The 24,807-nt window shown below is 45.4% G+C and overlaps 1 protein-coding gene across 5 annotated transcripts in view; it reads right to left on the reverse strand.

Annotated features, from left to right (window-relative positions):
- FSTL4 (follistatin like 4) overlaps nucleotides 1–24,807 on the reverse strand; it is a 398,609-nt gene that overhangs the window by 371,198 nt on the left and 2,604 nt on the right. For all 5 annotated transcript variants that reach the window (XM_077911667.1, XM_077911666.1, XM_077911664.1 and 2 more), the window contains one exon: nucleotides 18,785–18,920. In XM_077911667.1, coding sequence (XP_077767793.1) covers nucleotides 18,785–18,910 — 126 coding nt within the window. In that variant the 5' untranslated portion in view covers nucleotides 18,911–18,920. The remainder of the gene's footprint in view (nucleotides 1–18,784; nucleotides 18,921–24,807) is intronic.

The raw sequence follows: 24,807 nt of genomic DNA on the forward strand, positions 1-24,807 counted from the left end.
CAATCACGTGGGATTTATTCCTGGGATGTAAGGGTGATTCAGTATTCACAAATCAATCAACATGGTACATCACATCAATAAGAGAAAGGATAAAAATCATAGGATCATTTCAACAGATGCAGAAAAAGCATTTGACAAACTATGACATCCATCATGATAAAAACCCTCAACAAAGTAGGTTAAGAGGGAACATAACTCAGCATAATAAAGGCTGAGTTATAAATAAATATATGATAATATATGACAAACCCACATCATACAAGCCAACATCATACTCAATGGTGAAAAGCTGAGAGCTTCTCTCTAAGATCAGTAATGAGACAAGGATATCCACTCTCACCATTTTTATTCAGCACAGTACTCAAGTCCTAGTCACAGCAATCAGACAAGAAAAAGAAATAAAAGGAGTCCAAACTGGTAAGGAAGAAGTAAAACTTTCAGTATTTGCAGAAGACATGATACTATATATAGAAAACCCTAAAGACCCCACCAAGATACTAAAGACCCCACCAAGATACTATTAGAACTAGTAAACGAATTCAGTAGGGCCACAGGACACAAAATCAATGTACAGAAATCTGCTGCATTTCTATACATTAGTAATGAAGAATCGGAGTGAAATGAAGAATCCCCTATATAACTGCACCAAAGATAATAAAATATCTGGGAATAAACTTAACCAAGGAGGTGAAAGACCTGCACTCTGAAAACTATTAAAAACAAACAAACAGGGGATCCCTAGGTGGCTCAGTGGTTTAGCGCCTGCCTTCTGCCCAGGGCATTGTCCTGGGGTCCTGGGGTCCTGGGATCAAGTCCCACGTCGGGCTCCCTGCATGGAACCTTCTTCTTCCTCTGCCTGTGTCTCTGCCTCTCTCTCCGTGTGTCTCTCATAAATAAATAAAATCTTTAAAAACAAACAAATAACCTATGTCTAGAAAATAAAAAGATAAAAAAGGCTACCCTAGCCCCACCCCAGCACCGTCCTTGGGTCCCTGTTTCATTCATCTTTCTTAACAAGGAGCATGGCGGTAGGGGTGTCACAGATATGATCTGACATAAAGGTGCAAAAAGTTCCAAAGCCACAGTAGGGCTGGGGGTGAGTGACCTGGGGTAGGAGGTGGGGGGACAAGTGGGCAATGGGGGCCTACAGGCCAGCTTGGGTGGAGCCTGATGGGAATCGGGTTGAACATCCCTAAAGTGGCAGATGTGTAAGGATGGGCAAAGTTCTCACCCTTGAAAGGACAGCAAAGCCTCCTCCATCTCAGAATCTCTCCTTCTGCCCAGAAACAGGTCCCGCTCCTCCCACCCTCCTGCCTGGCCAGGGGCCCCCTCCAGCCTCCTGGGCATCACCTTCTACTTTCTCTTCACCTCTCCTTCCTCATTCCCAGCCTCTGAGGGAGGCCTTATCCTGCTATTCCCACCACCGTGAGTCCCCCCAAAACACTCAGCTCCCCTCACCCAGGGCTCTTGGCAATGTTTCTGTTGGTCTCCTGACATTTATTCACTCCTTCATTCCTTCATGTGTTCATTCATTCAATAAATATAAATAAATAACTGTCCTGGGGATATAGCAGTGCCCGGAGAGCCACAGTCTCCAGTCTCTGTCCCCATGAAACTTATTAATGTGCAGAGACAGACAACAAGCAAGTGAAATTTACAGAACACGTCAGGGTAAGAAGCACCAGCGTCACAAACGACATAGGCGAGGGGCAGGCACAGAATGAAGAAGGTGAAAGGGCTAGCGACTTTAGATGGGCAGTCAGAGCCCATAGGGGGCTGTGACTACAGTCGAAACGAGTCCCTTCAGAGCAGGACTGTTCCATCCTCCCTTCTGACCAAGAAGCCAGTCCCACTCTGCATCACCTCCCGCCTCCACAGCTGAGGTAGCAGCAGGGAGAAGTGGAAGCATTTGTCCCAGAAATGGCAGTGAGCATCACAAAGACAGCTTGCATGTGCTGACCTGGCTCCGTCAACCCTCGGAACCCCCAGGAGGAACCTCTCTGATGCCTCCTCACTCCCACGAGCTTCCACCACCATGCCCTCCACTCAGTACTTGCTGATTTTTGATTGCTGTCTGAATAAATAATTGGCTGGGGCTCCCAGGGGTATCTGCTTTTGTACAGGGAGATAAATCTCCAAACACACTTTGATTAGAAGGCACTTTCATTGTACCACTATAAAACTTGTATTAAAAATGGAACTTAGAGTAGTTTAAATTAAGTGAGTTATATATAATTAAAAAGCCTTTAAGGCACAATAAGGCTCTTTTTCAATTTTCTTTTATAACAGAGTCAAAAAGAAAGAAAGAAAGGTGCCCATGGTCAGCATAGCTGGATTGCTGTTCGCCTGTAACTACCCTGTCTGAGAGTTCCAGGTAGAAACAACAGCGTTTTTCCCACATCCTTCCCCTGCTCCTTAGTTGGGCAGCTCCATGAGCTTTAGTTTGCTCAGCTGTAAGATGAGATTCAGGGCAGTTCCCACGAGACACTGGTGAGAACAGAACAGGGGTGATCCAATGACACTGAACATCAATCCTCGGCTGGAGAAATGCCTGACCTATATCTACCAGGTCAGGAGCCAGGCCAGCCTGTGACACTTACACCTCCCAGAAGAGGCTCAGGCTTAGGGCAAAGGCACGTGAAAGATCTGTCTCCACAAGCCTGAATCCTCTCTCTACCTGAAGAACAGATGCCCGGAAGGACAGTGAGGGGAGAAGTAGTTGTTCTGTCTGCGTTTCTTCCACAGGCAAGCCCAGGGGCTCCCAAATAGGGATAAGTACACAATCCAGAACTCAGGCTATATCCCAGACCAATTAAATTGACAGTCTCTGGGGCTGGGACCCAGCCATCAGGATTTTTTGGAAACTATACAGATGATTCCAATATGAGGACATGTATGGGAACTACTGGGCAAACTAAATCCCTTACAAACTCTCTCCCCCACGTTAGGCTCACACTTCCCATGTCACTGCTACTTATGGTGACACTCAGCAGGTGATACTCTGATGGACCAGCATAGCTTACCCAGGTGCTCACAGAGCTCTCCCCCGGGGAGATGGTGACACTTGCACACGAGCTGGACACAGTGGTGCCAGTTTCCCTTTCTCAGCAAGATTTCCAAAAGCCAGAGAGATGGCTCAGGCAGGTTGCATTCTGTCTCCACAGGGAGTGATGCCACCTCACCATACAGGTCTCAGCAGCATCTGGGTATGGGGCAGGGGGAGGGCAGCTCAGCACCCATAATGGAGAGGCCTCGCCAAAGAGGGGGAGAATGGCTTGTCTGGTCTAGAGCGCATAAGCTGGTTTTGCACAAGGGGTATAGGGCTATCAGGTGCTATACCTGATAGCTTCAGTTTCTTTTGCTTCAAGAGGAGACTCAGCACAGTGGCTAGGAGATGGTGGTAAGAAGTGAGAGAGGAGGGGAGCCAAGAGCACTCAGATCAGGTGGCTGCTGTAGCTCTCAGGGTCCACCCACAGACAGCATCTTGGGAACGTCAGGTATCACTGTGCCCTGGCACTGAATATGGTGCCCAGAATGCTCGGCAATGTCTTAGAGCGTCTGGAGTTGGGGAGGGGCTGGGAGTTCGCCGAGGCAGGTTGGCAATGAGGACAATGGACAGGATGGTAGAAAGGCTACAGTGGTTGGTAGTGTCAACTGTAAATCATCAGCTCCCATCACCAGCCACCTCACACCTCTTCTTACACCCCGCCCCCCAGGCTGTCCTGCCTGTCTTTCTCTCAGCCTCCTGGCTACCCAGTGGCTCCAACACAATTAAATCCCAGGATTCCTTCCCCTTAACATCCTTCATATAACATGCATTGCCTACAGAGCTGACCCTCCCTCGTCATTCACAGGTAGCCCTGACCAGTTGTCAGCTATGGCCAGCCCAAGGGGCAGGGGCTGTAACCTCCTGGGGTATATATGCCCATCTAGATGAGGTAGGCATACCTGTGAAGAATCATCACCCACTACCACAGCGTGACCAAGCTTCATGCCTTAGGTGCCTGGGGCTACCCTACCACTCCCACCTCTGAGAATGACAGGCCCTCCTTCCATGACAGCCCCTCCACAGCAGGTATGGGGCTTGCCTCTGGCTGAACCCAGTGCTGATCCCTGTTGCTCTCTCCCAGCATTGGTGGAAGACTGGGCAACACCAACATTTTCCCACTGGGCAACCTTTATCTAACAGTCACCACTTTGGTCACCACAGCGGGGAATCTTGCCTCCTCGCTTAGGTTCCAGAGCCCAGCTTTCGGAAGGGAGACTGCTTTCATCAACCCTTAGCAACTTCCCAAGGCCAATTCTCAGAAGCAGAAACAGAGACCACCACACATCACCACGCTTATGTCTCCACCCAGAGCCCAGACACCCACTGCCCCATATGCATGAGCACAGTAATGGGCCGGGTCAGGCCCTGTCACACATGAGGGCAGATCCCCAGGGATACACACTATGTGTGCACATATGGCTACAAAGGGCAATGGCTAAAAAGTCCCACCAGACCCCCTTGTAGAACTGGAAGGTAATAGTCAAAGATATGGTCATTCTGCAAGCGTCAACGGCTTTCCTGTAGGCCCTTTCCCACAGTAGGAGTAGGTAAGAAAAAGGTGTACGTGTTGGGGAGACAGGGGTGAGCAGAGAGGCAGGACATGCTCTGCTACTCCCCACAGGGTACATCAAGAAACTGCCCACAGCCCAGTCCCCGGAGGCTACCTCAAGCTCTGCTGTCCTCTGGGAGGTGGGGATGCATTATCTGATGTGATAGGGCCTGCTTCGGCTTTCAAAGCTCAGTGTCATCAAAAGTCCTTTTCTTAGCCTCAAAAATATGTGTAAAGGGGGGGTGGTAACAGCCCAGAGCTGTGGTTAAGAGTGTAAGTGGGACAGTCAGAATGCCAGGTTCAAGTCCCAGCTCCACCATGTAATATTGGAGAGACTTCAAATAGCTCACCTACCATCCTGAAGCTTCAGTTTCCAGATCTTTAAAGCAAGTTAATAGTACCTCACAGAATCTCTTTAAGAAGTCAATGAAGTAATCCACTTAAAGCTTTGACAAAATGGTAGCCATTTATTAATGTTATCATCATTAAAAGCTATGGAATTCAGAGAATTGTGTATCAGGAGTCAGAATTCCTACCAAGAATCTCCTTATTCCTGTAAGAAGGGGTTGAGAAGGGTCATTCAGACTCCCAGAGGCCACCTTTCCCTGTCATCCCCATCCGTGACTTATCTCTGGTTCCCTAACACTCCATAATTCTTGGTTACGCAGAAACAGACATCATTGGGGGAAAAGAAAAAAAAAAAAAAAAGGTTCCTAATGCAACAAACTTTGCACCTGGCTGGGAGCAAAGCCTAGCCCCACAACTGGGAGATCATTTATCAGATCTTGTCTTCCATGATGACTGGCCTAATTATTCTACAACAGCTCAATTGTGATGTTGTTTACTAGATTCCATAGGGCAGCAGATTCTCTTAGAAGAGACATCTGGAAAAGCCAGGACTCTCCCCGCATAGAGCCCTTTCTTCCCAAAAACAATTCCAAATAAACCTCAAAGCAACTGTACTAAGCAGTTCCCTGTAGCCACAAGTGATGTGACTCTGGAGTCACAGGGCCACATCCGAGCCACAAAGCCTACTCTCATTCAGTCAACTTGGTGACAGGGTGTGGATACAGACCCTGGGTGTTAGGAGCACAGGCCCCAGGAGGGAGAGGAGGGTCAGGTGGTGCCTGGTGAGATGTGAGTCAACCCTTGGAGGAGGTCAAGCATTCTTGATAGCATGTCTGCTGGGATAAACCAGGGGTGCGTAGGCTGAGCTTCAGAGCTGCCTCGTGCACACAGGCCAGGTTGGTGTGGTGGTGGGTGGGGAGGGAGGGCACCAATGAGTCAGAAGAAAATATGGGGAAGAAAGCACAAGAACAAAGAATTAAGACCATGTGGTCCTCTTACCTCCCTTCCAGCTATCAAGATTGGAAAGCTCAACCTCATAAATTGCCTACACTTCTAAAAATCTCAGCTCCTGTTGCTCAGAGTGCTGAGAGGATGGAGGCAGGCTCCTCAGCCTCACCACCTCTCTCCCCACTTTAACCTGCCTTCTCCCTCCTTTACTAGAGCCTCCCAGGCCAGTGCCCGCACCCTTGTTCAGAACCTCCAAATGTCACCCTACAGGTAGGGACTTGTCCCCTGGCTTCGCCAAGTGGAGCCAATTAGGTTCTCAGAGACTAGACCTGGGCTAAGTGGTCCAGGGCGCTGAAGCTGTAGGTTTGAGTGGTAGCAGGGCCAGGACTATAGGGCTAAGGTTCCAGGGTGAGGGCTGTAGGAAGGGATCTGTAGATCCATGGGAAGGCCAGCCCCCAGAGAAAACAGGTAAGGAAGAGAAAAACAGAAGTGGGAGAAGCTGTGGCTGGCAGTAGCAAGATGACAGGCAGCCTGCAGCAGGCTTCAGGACTTTTCTGGGGCCCCAGGATAACCCTTACTTAGATATACGCACTTTGGAAGGTGATTCTGCTCCTGGCCATCCAAGAGTCCCTAATCAATCACTCGGAGAAGATGCCTGGATATCCACCCTCGCATCTCTTCTCTCTCCCTTTCCACCCAGATAGGGTCTTATTCTAATCCCCATCTATACTCAAGGATTCCTCCTCCTAACATACTTAAGTACTCTACCCACACACATCTCCACAGTCCTCTCCAAAGCTCTCTGGCTCCATGAGGTCCTTCCCAACCCCATCTCCTCCCAGTGCCTCTCCACTTTAAACTCTCATGTCACCCACAGTTTGGCCCACACTGCTAACTGAACATGATTTGTTCTGTATTCATTGCTCAGCATACTGTGAGTATACAGGTGAGTTCTTCAAGTACTCTCTCTGATTATTCTTTCCCCTTTCTCATAAGCCCACAGTGAGACATCGGCCCACACATATAGGAATTTCCTGTAGAATGTAGCTCATGACCATCTTTTCTTGTAACATAAGAACAGTCACTTTGAATGAGATTAAGTTTAAATTTTATTATACATATTCATCTAGAATGTAAAATGAGTCACAGATAATTTTGTGCTAGTCAGCATGGCCACAGAAGTGTTGCCATTACCAAAAATTACCAAACCAATTGGTGCAACAAGGATGGACAGATCAACGTGGGGCTCTAATGCAAGAGTGAAGTCTTCCAGTGTAACTGTTCAGGCTCTGGGTGGTAATGCCACACCCTGCAGCGCCAGGAGCTCAATGACGCCACCTCATCTTCCAGGTGGGATCCAGGAAGCCCTGAGCCAACAAGAAGGACACGGTCACATCAGGCAGGACCACCTTAGGAATGAAAGGGTACAGAGGAGCCCTGTTCTGGTGAACACGTTCTGGATGCTTGTAGGGCTGGGGGTGCTCTGGTTGAAATTCTGAGCCTGGACACCATGGGGCTACTGCAGTCAATGCTATGTCCAATCTACAGGGAGGACACTCTGACCCTCCAGCCCACCCTCTGAGGGCTCAGGAGCATCAAGTCATGGGCCAGGACCAACCTGTGACACTTGACCTGCCATCAGTCACATCCCCTCAAGTGAAGGGTGTGTGGACAAGAACAAGCATCCTGCTCTGGCTGGATTCAGGGATGAAGGAATGGGATCAGGGAAGGCAGGAGCTATGTTCCCCTTTATTACTTAATCTACCTATTTTTCTTTAGGCTATAGTTGAAAAATTAACTTAATCACTATACACAGGTAATATAAGATCAACAAGTGACAGAAGTATTTAATTCCTGCTGACACAGATTCTGTTCAGCAATAGTCAACTGCTCCATCCCCCTCCCAATTCCAGGCCCACCCCACACCTGGATAGTCCCAACAGACACAGATCCCATTTCTCCTCAAACACCTGACCATAGCTGGCTGCTCAGTGGATATCTGATTCCTAGATTTAAGACCACCAAATGCCCTGGGTGACCCAGATGGCCCAGGACACAGAGACCCATAATGGGTAGCCACACAGCATCCTGAGAAGGTCAGGTGGGAAGTTCTGTTATGGGGCACAAAGACATATTCCTAAACTATACTGCCAGAGGGTGAACACCCAAGCATGAGGCAGAGAATCCCGTCTTCACAGCCAAATGCTGGAGGGAAAACAACAGCATATGTAACAACCAAACAGAAGGGAATGGAGGAGGAGGAACAGTGGGGCATATTCTAGAAGCACTCCAATTAGAACATCTGCCTGGCAGGCCTCTCCCATTTGACATCTCCCAGTGTGCTCACATCAAAGCCTATTTCACTGCACTGGACACACAAAATGTGGCATCAGCAGAACCATGGAGACCTGAGGTCTTTACTAAAGAGGAAGTATCTAAGCATGTTTTAAATGCAAGGCTAGAAATAAATAGGAAAGAGCTGTTTTCTTTATTTAGAGAGCAAGATATGAATGAGAAAACAGCTTCAACAAGTTTTTATTTCAACTGTCCTAAGACTAGTGTCAAGAAAAGCCATCTAGAATTTTACACCTATTTCATGACATCTCCGAAGAGAATTTTGTTCCCACTGCCCTCAATCCTTTCCTGTCTTTGTAGGGACATTTGGCAGCTACCCTCCCTGGAGCCCCGGGCTATTTCTGCTGACCCTCAAAATTCTAAGCACAAACAGAATATCCTGCATTTGTTGGAGTTCATATTTCACTCTCTGGGTTCCATTTGGGGCACATCTCTCTGATGTGCCTGCCACATTGATGCTGGCTTCTTGGCAGAAGGGACAGCCAGGCAGGCGTCAACAACCACTGTAGGGAGGGGACAGCCATGAGTCAGGCATTTCATGCCCTCCCACACTCAGAGCCCATAGAACTCTCTTAAGCCTCTGCTAATTCAATGAGGATGTTGGAAATTGTGACAAGATTCTAATCTAAGTGGAAACTGAAGACAATCAGGTCTTTCCTGGGGCTGCTTCTGTAAGGAGTCCTAGAAAGTCAAGTCACCTGGTCCAAATCCCTACATGATGCCAAACTGATTAAGATACCAGTAACTCATTTAAGTCCCTTAAAATATCTGAACATGCTACTGAGTCCCAGGCTGCCGTGGGATTCCCCCTCAGGGATTCTAGGGGGTCCAGACCCAAGGGGACCTGCCATTCCACCAGAAAGAGGACCCGCGAGGGTCTGAACACTGAGTGGCAGTTACTGCGGCTAAGACCAACATGCCAGGCCATGGCGAGGAAGAGGTGTACAGTCTTCCTGATGGATACTTAGTGGGACACAAAACCACAGCTGTGACTGCCAAGTTCTGTGCCAGGTAGTACATGTACCACCTTAGTCATGGCAACTCTGAAACCAGCTCTATTATCACCTGCATTTTACTTACTGCTAACCTGAAGGTCAGAGAGAGTAAGTGACTTTCCTCAGCTACCTAGCTGAGAAAAAGCAGATTGGAACCACTGGGCCCTCTGACTTGAGGGGCCCCTGAGGCAAAGTTAGGACTAGAGATACTTTAGGAGCAGAGCACACAGGCAGCAATTCAAGCAAGTGATTCGGCCTCACCAGGAAAAACCAACTATTGGGTTTTAAAACAATAACTATCCTGGAGGAGAAAGGGGAAAGGTTGAACATACAGAGTTTGGTGGAACAGAACAAGGCAGGGAGGACAGCAGCCATTTTTCCTGAGACCACAGAGGGCTACCTGCAGCAGGAACTGCCCCACTGCCAGCCAAGCCACCAAGATTGCAGAGCAGGACTCAGCCTGAGCAAGGAGAGAGGTATTATCAGAAAAGCAAGCTGTGCTTCAAAAGCTCAGGCCCTTGTCAGGTTGGCAGCTCTCACTTCTGTTGCTGGGCCAGGCTGCCAATACCCTCATGGATGAGTAGGTGGCCAGGATAAGTGGTTTCTTAAGCCACTACGTACTCCATGAGTGGCTCACTGGTGATCAGTGGTGTTCTCTGGAAAGGACTTCTGTGAGAAACAGGGGGATCTGCTTCCCTTCTCAACTCTGAAAACACACACTCACTGAGTGCAGATCCAGAATAACTAAAAACTCAAACTTTACAGGTTTTGTTTGTTTGTTTTTAGCTAATACCTCCAGAAAGATTTCACCTTGAACTCAACACCCTCTTAAAACAGTCAGGAGAGGGGAAAATCAAGGACTCAGTCTCCAGATGAACCATCAAGCAATTACACAGATACCTTCTTAGATTTTCTTACAGGGCACCTGTGTGGCTCAGCAGTTGAGTGTCTGCCTTCAACTCAGGTTGTGATCCCAGGGTCCTGGGATCGAGTCTTGCATCAGGTTCCCCACAGGGAGCCTGCTTTTCCCTCTGCCTATGTCTCTGCCTCTCTCTGTGTGTTACTCATGAATAAATAATAAAATCTTAAAAAAAAAACAAACTTCTTACAGATGGAGGGAAGCCATTGGTCTCTAAGGTGATTCCCTTTTGGCCAACACCAGCCTCCCATCTGTACCAGCTTATCCTCATCCCTCCTCTATGTGTAGTTGAGGTGAAACACATCCTTTGATTCAGGGAATATCTGAATCCCACAGGCCACTCATCCTCCATTCTCTAATCCATCTCTAGTATGAATAAAATAATACTGCCTTTTATTAGAAGGAAGATACCATCAACCAAATAACAGTGCTGTGCCATTTTTCACGAGCCAAGTCCATTAAAGAGATGGCAAAGGAACTTTAAAAACCAGGAACAAGAGACCCTGTACCCTACTTTTCCTTTACGACTCAGACACACCTGTCACTTGAACATAGAGTAGTACCTGGATGTGATACTGAACACCTAGATGCAGGTGGGCCCTCTCCCCCACTCCATGCACAGGGCACAAGGGCCTCTTTCTGGGTTGAGTACTCATCTTCCATATCTTGGAGCTATGTCTTTCCAGCCATGAAATTCACACAGATACCACAGAGAGCAACACTGGACCTCCATCTGGGAACCTAGTATCTCGGCGTGGCTTGGGCTCCAGCTCACCAGGAAGTTCCAGGCCACACAAGCATATGCTTCTATGGACCTCAATTTGCAATAATCTTTAGATAAACCTTTACGTGATCCGCAACTGCACTGTGACAGGTCTTCAGACACAACACACCTACACAGGCAAATGCAGAAGGTGCCAGTGGAAGGCTCCTATGGGATTCATTGTTCTTGCTTCTGTGAGTATGGCCTTTCATTCCTTTTATCAATAAAAAAGTATAAATAAAAGCATAAATAAGGAGGTAAAGGGAATTCTAGGTAGTAGCTTTAGCTTTAAAAATAGAATTTCATTTTTCTGTTCTGTGAGATCAGGAAGTCTTGGGGCCACTTCTCTAGGTGCAATTCCCAGAATTCAGCAGATATTCACACAATGAAGAAGAGAGTCCATCCAAGCTCCCCTCCAGCTCAGTATTCCAGGACTGTCTCCTCCTCTTGGTGACACCTGCAGAGCACCAGAGTCTTTGCCATCAGTATACACTGCAGCAAAGCTTTCTTTGAAGTCAGATGTGTACAGAGGGATGGGAGAGCTGTGGTGTCTAAAAAGACCCCAAGTGGACACCCTCTGGTCAAGTGACTGAGAATTCTTTACTGCTATCTATCCCTTCGCAGGAGGGAACACACAAGGTGACTTTTGACACCACAGGGATGGGTCAAATCTTCAGATTTAACACGTGCTATATAGCTGTACAAGAATAAATAAGTAACACTTAAAATGTTCATCATATGGACTAAAAGGGCCCAGTCAGTAGTCCTAGAATTAAGATGTGTGGACAACCCGAAAGGGATCTGAGCTGGCATCCTGGCTACCCTCTCACTTTCCACATGAGCAAACTGAGGCTGGAGAGGACAAGGAATGCAAATCCACAGAGCTAATCTGTGCCAGGCTGGACCTGGAACGCAGAGCCAAAACAAGTTTCTGTGTGCTCTCACCCAGAAATTAGCAGCCTTGGGCAGACCGCACTTCTGAGTTAGAAGGTGTCCACAGTGCTTACAGAACTCTGCTTGGTTCTCCCCAGTGGGTCATCTTTCAAGTCTTGGAAGTGGATAAGAGGACTAATAGGCTTTACTTTGGACTGCAGAGAGGTGGCCATCCCATAAAACAAGTGGATCACTAGCATTTGGGAGAAAGCAGATGTCATCCCCAGCTTGAGTGCCAGAGCTGTGCACTTCTACTCACTTAGTGACCCAACAAACGTACTTCAGAGCCCTCTGCCTCTACCTTCCCCTTCCATCCCCACTGCCTGACCTCACTGTAACACAGATCTTCCCCTTGGGGGCTGCTTCCTCCAAAACATGACAGTATGATGCCATCCTTGGGAGAAAAGGATGAAGGCCCAAATAAACCACTAGCTGCCCCTCTCCTCCATGCCCCCACCAGAATTCTATTCCCCTCTCCACTCTGCAGGGGTCCATTCACAGCTGGATTCTGCATCACAACTCCCTACTAAGCCCAGAAGTGTTGTCAGGGAAGCAGACTGTAAAATTAAACTAAAGTGAAGTTAATTTTATTTTCTGAATTTTATGATACTCCTTGCAACACTCCAGCACAGCATGAGGCTGCCAGTCTCCAGGGTCAGCCAGGGGCTCCACCTAGACCAAGTATTAAATAGGTCCAGGTCTCCTGACTCAAGGGAAGACCTAAGGCCAAAAAAGCAAATACACGTCGCCACCCGTCAAGGGAGAGAGAAAGGCAGTATGGACAGATGGCTTCCTGGCCAGAGAGGCATGCTTCCTCTCCTCCCAACACCAGCAGACCTGGGTCTCACTGCAGTCTTCTCAGGTGCTACTTGCTTAGAGTACAGGGCCCACGTCATCCTATCCCCTCCATTGCTGGGACCAGTGCCCTCCATCTCTCCAGCGGCTACAGACAAGACAAAGCCCAGGGGACTCGTAGCAAAAACCACAGTGGTAGAAGCAGAAGGACAATGGCCCTGGCTTGGCGGGACCAAAGAGTAGATTCCATTCACATGGGGCAACTTAGAGTCTGTCTGACAACATCATGGCAGTTACTTCTCTCGAAATGGTAAACAAGAGAGATAACCCACGAGTCATAGAGAATAAATCAAGCAGATGATTGGGGCCTGGCAGGTTTGATGCTGCCAACTCCCCGAAAAATGGAAATCAGAGCCCCATTTACAATGCATGGCCTGATGTCCTGATTACAAGGGCGGAAAGTTTCCTACAGAAGTATAGATTATTTAGCAGCAGAGGCATAAAAAAAAGTAGATGAGTAAATGCTAAATTAAGAGGAAGAAGAATAATGGTGTTCTGTGAACTCATAAATGTTCATTTTCCTGGGTCATAGAACTTTTCAGAGCCAATTAAAACTCTATTAACTATGATGTCAAAATATGAAAGGGGCATGCAGTGTACCAACTTAGTACAGGGTAGGAGGCTTGCCTCGAGCAGCACAAAGACAAAGACACTGACTTCTCCTGTCCGAGAATAAAAATAAAAACCCTCTAACACCACACCAACTTGGCAAGTGCATCCCCAGAAAAGCCTAGCTGGGCCCTGGGGACAGGAACTGGGCAGGACACCAGCATGGGGGACAGTACGGGGTGGGAGTATGGGAGTGTGGGCTGACCCTCAGGATTTAAATCACTGGCACACAAGCCAGTGAGGAGCCCTGCACACAGAGGGAAGTTTACCTGTGCACTTGTTCACTTCAGAATAGGTGAAAAAGACTCTCAAACCCAGGCTACTTCACTTTGCCGCTCCCCTCCCCTTGCCCACATGCCTGCCCCATCTAGTGTGCAGCTATTTCCCAGCAGGTCTGCAGCCTGTACATGCCTCTTCTTTTGCTGCTGACAGTCAGCCTCATCATACAGACAAAAGCTAAAAAAAAAAAAAAAAAAAAAAAGGGGGCTGGGGTTCATCACCAAATGCAATCTCCTTCTTGGATGTGTGCAGGCTGGGAGGTGGCCAGTGGTATTCTTCTAGGGCTTTTCTGCCCAGTGTCCCCTGAGACCAGGAGGGTCAGCATGACCTGGAGCTGATGAGAAATGCAGAATCTCAGGACCCCACCCTAGATCTATGCATCAGCATTTTAACAGGACCTCCTGACTCTTTGCAAGCCCACTGAAGTTCAAGAGAGGCTGGTACAGGGCAGAGCCCACACTAACTCTGAAGGTGGGAAATGGCTCGTCCAACTCCTCCCGGAACATGGAGTACTTGCCACCATCTTTCACCTAAAATGTTATGGATTTACTCACGTACCTCCAGATGGGAGGTTGTGTTCTCCCAACCTAAGCTGAGAAACTAAAAATCCACATCCTCTGACAGAGAATTATCACTAGAGAGTCATGCCTGAATATTCCAGAACCTGAGTGTCTAGGAATGGGAGCTCCATAGAAAACATCCATAAGTGGGAATCCCTGGGTGGCTCAGTGGCTAAGCACCTGCCTTCAGCCCAGGGCATGATCCTGGAGACCCGGGATCAAGTCCCACATCAGGCTCCCTGCGTGGAGCCTGCTTCTCCCTCTGCCTGTGTCTCTGCCTGTGTGTGTGTGTGTGTGTGTGTGTGTGTGTGTGTGTGTCTCATGAATAAATAAATAAAATCTTTTAAAAAAAGAAAAAAAGGAAACATCCATAAGAGATGCATACTGGTCTGCAGATGAGGTTCAAAAAATGCCAGCCTAGGCCCCATCTGTTCACAGGGAGAAGGAAGGTGGTTTCCCCACACCCACAGACTCAGAGGCGAGAGTAAGGAGAAGTGAATGGTAGAGGCCTCAAAGCCCACCAGATCAGCTACTCTTTCCCAGTCAGCCATCAGAAGAGTGGGGCATGGGTTGGGGTTGGGGAGGAGAGAGACTAGAAAGAGTGCAGTCTTAAATTCAGTCAACACTTAAATTCAATGTAAGAACAAGGACACTGATTAAAGCAAAGAAGTATTTTTTAAAAAATTAGTGCCCAGTCTCCGCAGCCCCCATCTTCCTCAACACCCGACCAATGCAGAAGGGAGCCAGGGCACTCCGGCTCTCTGCATTAGAGCCCATCCTCAGCCAGAGACAGGAGCGCCCCTGAGTGCAGTCAGCAGCATCAGGACCAACACTTGCAGGAAGGACCAAGGGCCATTCTGTGCTTTCTTAGGCCTACTTCTGGGATTAGGGAGGTGGGCAACCACCCTGATTATTGATACCCTAGATACATGTATCCCTCGAAGGCTTGCCTGTGAGAGTGCATCGAAAACATAGGGTATCTGACCTCAAAGCCTTTCCCTGGTCTGTAAGCACTGAGGCATATGAAGCTAACAATTTTAAAAGGAGCCTCCATATTTATGGTTATTTAGTGCAGGACTAGAAACTGTGGGTCAGAGCAATGTAAAGAAGTTACAACAGAACACATAAGGGGTGCATATGGTGGTGTAATGGCCACCAGCCAACCCCAGAGCCCCGCAAATGGTGGGAACACAGACAGCATCCAGGGCCCAAAGGTGGGGGGGGACCCTCCCACAAATGTCCACCCCTTGGGAGGGGGTGGATCCTTGAGGCTGCCCCCCTCTCACTTTCCTGATCTCCCCAAATATAAAATTCTACCACTACTGATTTTAGTACCAAATTGGTCTTGGCCAGAGTACAGGGGAAAAGGGGCAATTTTAATTATTTTAGAATTTCAGTGAGCTGCAGCTCTCAGAATTCAGAATTTCATTAGTATTCTAGGCCACATTCTGCCACTCAGGTCTTATTAGAGAGGCACTCCACCCAGCTACGTTTCTTTTTCATCACATTTGTAAAATGATAAACTCCTTGAAGCTATTTCAAGTGCAGTCTTTGTACATAAAACAATAATTTAACAAAATTTACATTTGCCATCATTGCTTTAAAAATGCGTGAACACACACATGCACTGGTCATTTAATCCTTATTTACCCTTAGGACAACTCGAGTAATTGGTGTAATAACTTTAAAGGGAAGTCAAATCTTATTAATGCTTTCCAAGTACTTTAAAAATCTCATCAATGAATGTTGTGTAAAGTAGCTGGAAGAAAACACAGAAACAGTTCACCATCTAGGTCCTGAAAATACATATATTTTTAATTTATTTACGAAGTCTCGACAAACTCGGTTGATTATGATTCTTCCAGAAAGTAAGACTGAGGAAATGGCTAGAGGAGTGTGGTATAGTTTGGACCATCAGTTATGGATATATGAACAGCTACAATTCAAAGAAGAAACTGCCCAGATCCTTTAACATATAAGGACTACCCTGGACGTCAGTGAGCCTCAAGCCTGGCCTGCCTGCAGGCTGCTCACAGGTCAGCTGGGGGCACCATTCATGTCCTTACTGGACAGGAAGGGCTGCACAGGGAGGGCTGTCATTCATTGAAATGACTGTCTGGTCTCAATTTTGAAAGCACTAGGAGGACTTCACAACTAGTACTAAGTGTTGAGTACCCACTGCTCAGAAAAACAATGAGTCTCTACTTTGCTCTGAAAATTATTAGACATTGTAAGGAAGAGAAATGTAAATAAGACGGGCTTCATCCAATCAGAGAGAGAGACAAACCATGAGAAACTCCTAACTCTGGGAAATGAACAAAGGGTTGCAGAACAGGAGGTGGGCAGGGGGTTGGGGTCACTGGGGGATGAGCACTGAGGAAGGCACTTGATGGGAAGAGCACTGGGTGTTATACTACATGTTGGCAAATCGAACTTCGATAAAAATAAATGAAAAAAAAAGATAGGCTTAATCTGTATGCTCAAATAAAAATATAGTTGTTAAAAACAAGAAGGACTGGTTCAGAACTAGACAGCAAAGGTGACCAAAGTATGCTCAAAGAAGGTTCCAGAGAACCAGTAAGAACAAGAGCTAGGCCATGGAGGAGAGGAGTCAGCCATGTGGAGAGAAGGGACAGTATCCCAGACATGAGGACGGTAGCAAGGAAGGGCACAGAGAGGCCATGCATAAAGAGGGGTCAAAACGAGCAAACAAATCAGGTACATATACATGTTCTCCTCTACTGGAACATTTGCTGAGGCTGTCCGAGACCCTAGGCCCACTCATACTATAATCATCTCCTTTCCACATTGATAAAAGCAGACTCCACGAGAGAAATTATTACAGTTTGCAAAAACGCAAGCCACAGCCACAAGCGCTGGATGGATAGGGCAGCCGTTCCTGCATTTGGGAGTCTGTAGAGGCATCGCTTCCTTTTCCCAAAGCAGCACAAGGCTTGGAACTGGGAGACATTCTCATCTCCTGGGCTCTGTCCTAATGGGAGGAGAAAAACCACATCCCCAAAACCAACCATCAAGAAGCCTTACTTCCTCAGAATGAGCTGTAACTGTTTTTTCAGAGTGTTTGGATGTTAGCAGCGAAGATAAAGATGCCCTCGGTTGATATTAACTTACCTTCACTTTTACCTCCAGCTAAAATCCCATCTTAATTGGTTTGACTCATTTAATTGAAATAAGCAATTTAAAACAGTGGGCCAATGAGCCCCAATAGTAAGAAGACTAAATAAGCTTATCTGTGTGTTTGCCTGTTTGCTTTGCTATTAAATATTCAACAATATATTTGTAGGGTTTAAGCGATCCTTTTCCCTCTGTGTGGATATGAGCACAATGATTAAGCCATCCCACATGGGAAATGCTGTGCTGGCTAGCAAGTCAGCCTCCAGGCTCTTTCAAAAGAGCATTAAGTTGCATGGACTGCGATGGGAAAGAGAGTGATGCTCTTCAATCATCTGCTTACCACAAAAGAAGCCACACGAACTTCAGCCAACATGTGCATCTGACTACTTCTGAAGCTCCCTTGAGATTAAGGTTTGTAGGTCTGGGATTCCATCATGATTAAGTAATAATGAGGAAAAAATCGTGACTTCTGATCAAATAATGCATTAATTCTACCTTCCCACACTGTGTGTCATTATTCACTCTCTGGCAATGTTGACTTCTGGAGATAATTTTTCTTCTCTCATATACAGGGCAGGAAGCGAGAACAGAGACAAGAGGCAGGCATGCATCAGGGAGGACAATGCAAGCTGAAAGGATCTGAGGAGCTCTTAGATAGGAATGTGCATGCCCCACGTCATCAAGGAAATCCCAGGGAGCTTTAATGGAAGGATGCAGTTGTTGCTTAGGGCTTGGCACACACACATGCATGCATGCGCACACACACACACACACACACAGCATTTTCTTCAGAAAAACTGCTCCCCTCATAAGCCCCATATTCCTCCGGCCTACCACCTGAGCAGGGCTAGGGTGCAGCTTATGAATCCTCCCCAGTACTTAAGACCAAGTTCACTAAGCAATTAGCAGTGTATCGAGACTCTCCAGGGAGGCGTTCGAGAATAAGTTTTTCAAGCACTTTAGAAGCATTTATATATACCTAACATGCCATTAATCATTCTTATCTGTTCATTAAGACAGTCTCCCTTAGGACCCTTACTTGCCAATTCTTCCTCAGCCTGGTTCTTTTTATCTGTATACGTGAAAAGGAGTCTCTCTCGCTCTTTTAAAACACATTCTATAATTAAAAGACTTCATTAATTCACATGGGTGTGCTCCACCATTGAGTCTGCATTTTCAGAGTTTTATTAAATATACAAAAAGGCCATTCTCTTGAGGGTCGTTGTGGAAGACAAACCATACAACTGAAGCTTGGTTTTGGAATACATTTTCAGCATTGCAGAGATTTTAGACTATTATTTACAGCATGATATAAATCTCCTGTCCAGATCAACACATGTTGTTTCCTTCTGCCTCTTACCAAAAAGGGGGCACATTTTTAATTCACACTGCAATCTTACTGATATAAAGGTAGAGAAGAAATCAGATATGTTGACACTGAAAAGCGGCACGTTTTAAGGGTCATATCAGGTGTTATGTGACAATACCTCTGCTTGTGCATCACCCACACCCACGTTCAGGCCTCTGCTGGGTCCTGGGTCCATCCATCCCAGCGCAGCTGGAAGGGAGGCCCCAAGCAGTGCAAGACGCAGCCATAAGTGTCCTGGTTTCATTTTGTTGAGTCTGTTGAGAAAATGACAAATGTTCAGAATTAAGAATTGCAAAATATAAGCACATCACAGGGTGGGTAGGTGGGACTTGTACTCCAGAATTAGATAGACCAGAGTTTAAACCCTACCACCAATACTTCTGTTCCCCCAGAGAGAAGTTTCAAGTACTTCCGAGCCTTAGTTTATTCACCTCTAAAATGGAGTTGATGATATGTACTCCATAGGCTTGCTGTGAGGGTTGAAGAAGTGTCAGACACGTAGTAACAGCTCTACAAATGCTAGCTGTTATGTGAAAACCCACCCAACATGCCAGCCACCACTATATTTACAAGAACAAATGAGGGTGAAGAAGCTGTGTCACTTCTGTTCAGTTACCGCATAACCATGCTTCAGTCACTTCAGAGACATTTGGGGCTGGGCACACAATTAGTGTTCAATAAACACTGATGAGGAATTATGTTAAATGTATGGTACCCTGTTTGTGGGTGGTGCCTCAGTTTACAAGACAGTGAGCTTCAAAATTCCATGATAAGGCTCATTAGTTTCCTTTCAAAACTATTCCTTCGTGTAGAGGAATTCAAGCACCCAATGGATAATGGAATTTCAATAACCTTTAAGGTGGTTCCTCAGACTCACATGATAAGATATCACATGACAAGTTCTAGAAGACAAGAAATGGGCAATTTAAAGTAATCAAAGAATTACATGGATGAAAAAATGAAGGATCAGCTACAACAGATAATCAACTCCCTATCATGTGCTGGGCATGATGTTAATGGGCCAAGGACAGAGGTTAGGACGTGTGTGCCATAAGCTCTACCTTTTTCTTTTTTTTTTCTTTTTTTTTTTTAAGGTTTCCACTGTAAACATTCCAATCTTGATTTCAGTAGCTCCCTCTAAGCAATGCAGCCAGGAAGCTAGAACTCATTGTGCAGTATTTACAACTCGTACTCAAGGAAACCGGAGGGGTTATTGATTTCTGTGAGCACTACACAATTTAGTGCTTAATTGCATGTGGTGCACACGGCATCATGATTATGGCTGGGGAGATGAAAACACAGAGCTCCTTAGGAGGCCAGCACCCCATGCAATCTGGCCTTGAACTGGGGTCGAGCAGGTGACCCAGTCAGCAATGATGAGCTACTGAGGGACATTAGAGTCTGAAGGAGGAATCCACTCCTATCCAGCCCCATGGCAACAGCTCTGGAGGATGCCTTGTTTGAACAAGAAGGGTTGGAGGTATCCCACAATTGCTAGTGCTGATGCCAGGGCTACCAAACAAATTCACTCCTATCAACTCCAAGTTTCCTTTGGCTGCCTTTCCAGATATGCTTTATGTCCCTCACTTGAGACTGAAATGCCCACAGGAAGGAGAAGTCAGGCTAAAAATTATGGCATCTAACACTGGCCTATGAAAAGGCAAGGTTATAAGTTACGACTGTCTTTTTAAGAAAATGTGTCTCTTGTCTTACAAACGATCCACAGGCTTCCATTCCTCTATCTGTTTCTTCGTCTTTGACATCTGTTGGCAAAGCTGGAGCGACTGGGGCAGGAGAAGTCCGAGAAGACTCGGACTTCTTTATATTATTAAATATTATATTATATTATATTATATATTATATATATTATATTATTTATATTATACTTTATTATTATTATTTATTATTATACTTTATTATTATTATACTTTATTATATTTATTATACTTTATATTATTAAATATAATGTGAAGGTCAAACTCTCATCACCACTGGCACCTGCTCTGCACTCTGAAGAGGGCTACCTGAGACAGAACCAGAGCAACCCCAGCAGACCTCAAGCTCACACTCCATATCCGGGGCTCTAGCTTCAGGGTGTAAGTCCTTCATAGGAATTGAGGAGTATGGAGGGGGAAAAAAAAATCACATTCAGGACTAAAAGAAAATAAAAAGGCCTTTCCCAACTGCTACCAGTTCTTCTGAAAATAAATAAGGCAACTCCCTACTCTCCATAAATTATGTTTTCTGAATGCAGCCATGTGCCTGAAACCACAGAGAGCAGTTACTAGATTTTTGGAAAATATATATACCAATCCTGAGGGGTGCCTGGGTGGCTCAGTGGATTAAGTAGTCGACTCCTGGTTTCAGATCAGGTCATGACATCGAGGTTATGAGATTGAGCCCCTTGTTGGGCTCTGCACTCAGCCTGGAGTCTGCCAGAGACTCTCCCTTCTCCCTCAGTCCCTCCCACTCATGTACATGTGCTCTCTCTCTCTAAAATAAATCTTTTAAAAACAATACCAATACTCAAACCAGAACTAGAAAGACACTACTTCCTACTTTATTTTTGGTAATTCTTCCCTACTTATCCACTATCAAACAGCACTCATGGGGCAAGCATATGTACAAAAGGTCTTCTTTTCTCCCTTTTCATGTTTTTGAGCCTGAATAAACCAAAAGCAACAAAATAACCAAAATGTATTCTACTTAACATATAAATGTCAATTTCTGGAGTTATGAAATATTCAAGGCACAAAACCTACTATTTAGTTTTCAATTTGCCTAGTAATCCAAGACCAATTATGTTTGATGTTTTATTATTAATGGACAGCATCAAAATAAAATCCATTCATTTCAATTGTGGCAAACTCAAACTGTTTTAGAGGGTGCACCTAGACCTGTGCTATTAACCCAGTTGTTTTGAGTTGTGCTTCAAGAAATCTGGGCTTCAGCCCTACAGCACCTGGACTTGTCTCCGGTTTGTGATGAGGTTCCCCTGAAGATTTAAAGATGAAGAAACACAATAGCCAGTCTAATTACTGTAATATTTCCAGACAGCTTCTTTGTAACATTTTGCTCAGCTTGGCCACCACCAAATCAGACTTCATTTGCAAGGTGGACACATGTTTGATGTCATTTTATACTCACTATGATTGACAATTCATTTTATCTACAGGAGCAACAGCCTAAAAATTTACAACTCAAGTTTTATGATGGTTTGGTTCATAAAAAAATTAATATTGCGTCTAAATCAATTTTGATGATCTATCTAATAACCAAACAGAGGCCATCTATTTGGTTAGTACTTACATGGCAATTATTACGTGTCAGGCACTATTTTAAACACCTTACAGGTATTAATTCATAATCCTCACTTCTACTCTATGAGGAGGGCATTCATTATGCCCTTGTCAGAAGACACAGCAGACAGGTCACAGAGAGGGTAAGTACCCTGCCAAAGCCACGTGGCAAATAAATGGCAGAGCTGGGACTCCAAGCCACATAGTGGAACTTGGCATGAAATCTATGCTCTTCACATCCACCCTCTGTGCGTCTCAATACATAGCAATATTTTGTTTCAATCAAAAGTTGTTTTGGGGTGCCTGGATGGCTCAGTGGTTGAGCATCTGCCTTGGGCTCAGGGTGTGATCCTGTGTCTGGGGAACGAGTCTCCCATCAGGCTCCCTGTGAGGAGCCTGCTTCTCCCTCTATGTCTCTGCCTCTGGGTCTCATGAATAAATAATTTTTAAAAAATCTTTTTAAAAAATGGTTGTTTTTAGTAAGGTAGGGAAAACCTAGGTAGAGCAAGATAGGAAATTCTGAGTCTGTGGCAGCTGCCAAGAGCTATACTCCTCTACAGGAACAGGAAAAGAATGAGGAAAGAACCAAGCTGATCCTCTCTGCATCCCTCCCCGGAATGGGGCCACTTGGCACACGGTCCTCAGCTCCCATAGCTGCTGTCTTTATTGGACAAGAAGAAATGTAGTTGAAAAGAAAGAAATCACGAGGCAATGCACAGAATGCTGGGGAGCAAGGATGTCTGTCAACTGATAGGGGAGTGCCAGCATGTTGAAGACAGTCACTTTGAGGGAAGTAGATCTGTTGACTCATTACTCCTCACCTTCAAATAGCCCTATCGATCTTCAGACAGAAGAAAATACCAGAATTTCCTCATTAGAGAAATGGGCAGGTACCATCTATAATATCACAAACTCTCTTTTTCAACCTTGAGTTCCTTTTTGAGATCAATTTAGGTTTATAAGCTTCATTCAATCCATGTTAGAGTCCTAAGACTGGCTATAAATCTATCTGAGATTGTTCTCATAAAAGAGCTGGGACTGCCTTTTCTTTCAAACAACTCATAAAGCACAATCACTTGATATTTAAGAGCTGGTTCCTCTGAGGTTTTCTACCCAAGCCTCACTTTCCCCCATGCTCAAGGGAATCATGTGCTAGTGTGGCTGCTGCACAGACAGGACACCAGAAGCCTGGAAGATCAGAGAATTCACCCAATGTGTCATCCAAGTCAGGAGCCAGATCTAGACTGAAACCAGGCATCTGACCCCTACGCAATAATTTTGCTTCTTACATAGTCACGAACACATATACAATGTTTGCATTCTGTTTAGATCAGACTACTTTTGCTTTTCTTAGTGCTGGATAGGCCCTACTAGATCACCTACCTGCTTTGTGTATAAAGCACAGGATTTTCTGGGCTTTTAATTATAAGCCAATATCTACACAATTACTTGCATTTAAAATTATAGAGGTACCATACAAACTTGTATAATGTAACATTTGGGAAACTGACTCACTTTTCCAAGAAAGTTGAAAAATATGACATAAGAAGGCAAATGGTTAAGGAGAAATAGGTATGAATAAGTCCATTCCAAATCTGCCCCACCACAGAAGACACACCAGCATGCAAGTGGTCTTTATTGAACAGGGTCAGAGGCCAGAGAGAAACACTGACACTAAACTGGCAGTGGTTCTAATACAAACTTCTCTTTTCTCCTCTGAGAGCCAGCCTTGTTTGGAAAGAATGGGAATTCAGACCTTCAGAGCTTTCAGAGACATTATTCATTAGTACTCTTGCAGCAACTCTCCCAGAACATTGGGAATATTACCAAAGTAGACATTATAGATTAGCTACATGGAAATCATTTCTCTTTGTAACCACCAAGATCAGAAATTATGAAGATGCTTTGGTAGAACCAAGCAATACCACCCCAACCTTAAAGAGAACAAACAGTAAAGTGTGTGGCCCTGAATTTCCAACCTTTCCAACTAAGTGTATGCATTAGTCAATTAACTTCAGGTACATAGCATTTTGCACAGATGTCAGTCAACAAATGGAAACCACCTGGAGACCACCAGACTCCTGTAGCCTCCGGTATGTCTACCCAATGTTAAAAGGAAAAAAAAAAAAAAAAAGCCATATTGACCCTAACCTAACACCATGAGACTATACATTAATTTCTTCTCAAATGCTCAGGACCCTAGTTTTGACATCCAAGTGTTTTTAAAAAAAGCAAGGGTTTCAAACTTTCTAAGATAGCCCCTAAAATACCAACCCAGGGAAATCAGGCATGGAAATATATCAGGCTAACCCTGCAGCAAGTCATAATGAAGTTACACTGCATTTCGCATTAATTATCTGCTCTTTATCCTTGGTTAATTCTTCCAACATTTGATAAATTGGATGCCTAAATTAGTCTTGTGCAACGTGTCAATCTACGACACTCCTATATACCATGAAGTTTAACCCACACACCTGTGAGTTCCAGAAACCCTCAGAGTTTCAACATTTGGACTATACTAAAGTACCATGTTCTCTCAACAGGAGTTCTATTTTACTTGAAGTTCCATGCCTTGTGTTAGGCATTAAGAGAAAGAAAATGTAAGGACATATGTGCTCTTGAAATAACTTCCTAATTTCATCAAGTTAGTAAGCACACAATAGACCACACATAAGCAACACAAGAAGGTTGAATTTTCAGAAAAATACCAAGAAAGGTAAAGTAGGAATTAAAAATATAAGAAATTCTGACTAGTCAATGACCTGTTTCTGGACTATAGTATTAAGTCAAACAGAAGATCACAACATGAAGATCACTTGAAAAAGAAAAAAAATCCTGCAAC

The sequence above is a fragment of the Canis aureus genome, chromosome 10 (genome assembly GCF_053574225.1).
Source record: "Canis aureus isolate CA01 chromosome 10, VMU_Caureus_v.1.0, whole genome shotgun sequence".
Lineage (NCBI taxonomy): Eukaryota > Metazoa > Chordata > Mammalia > Carnivora > Canidae > Canis > Canis aureus.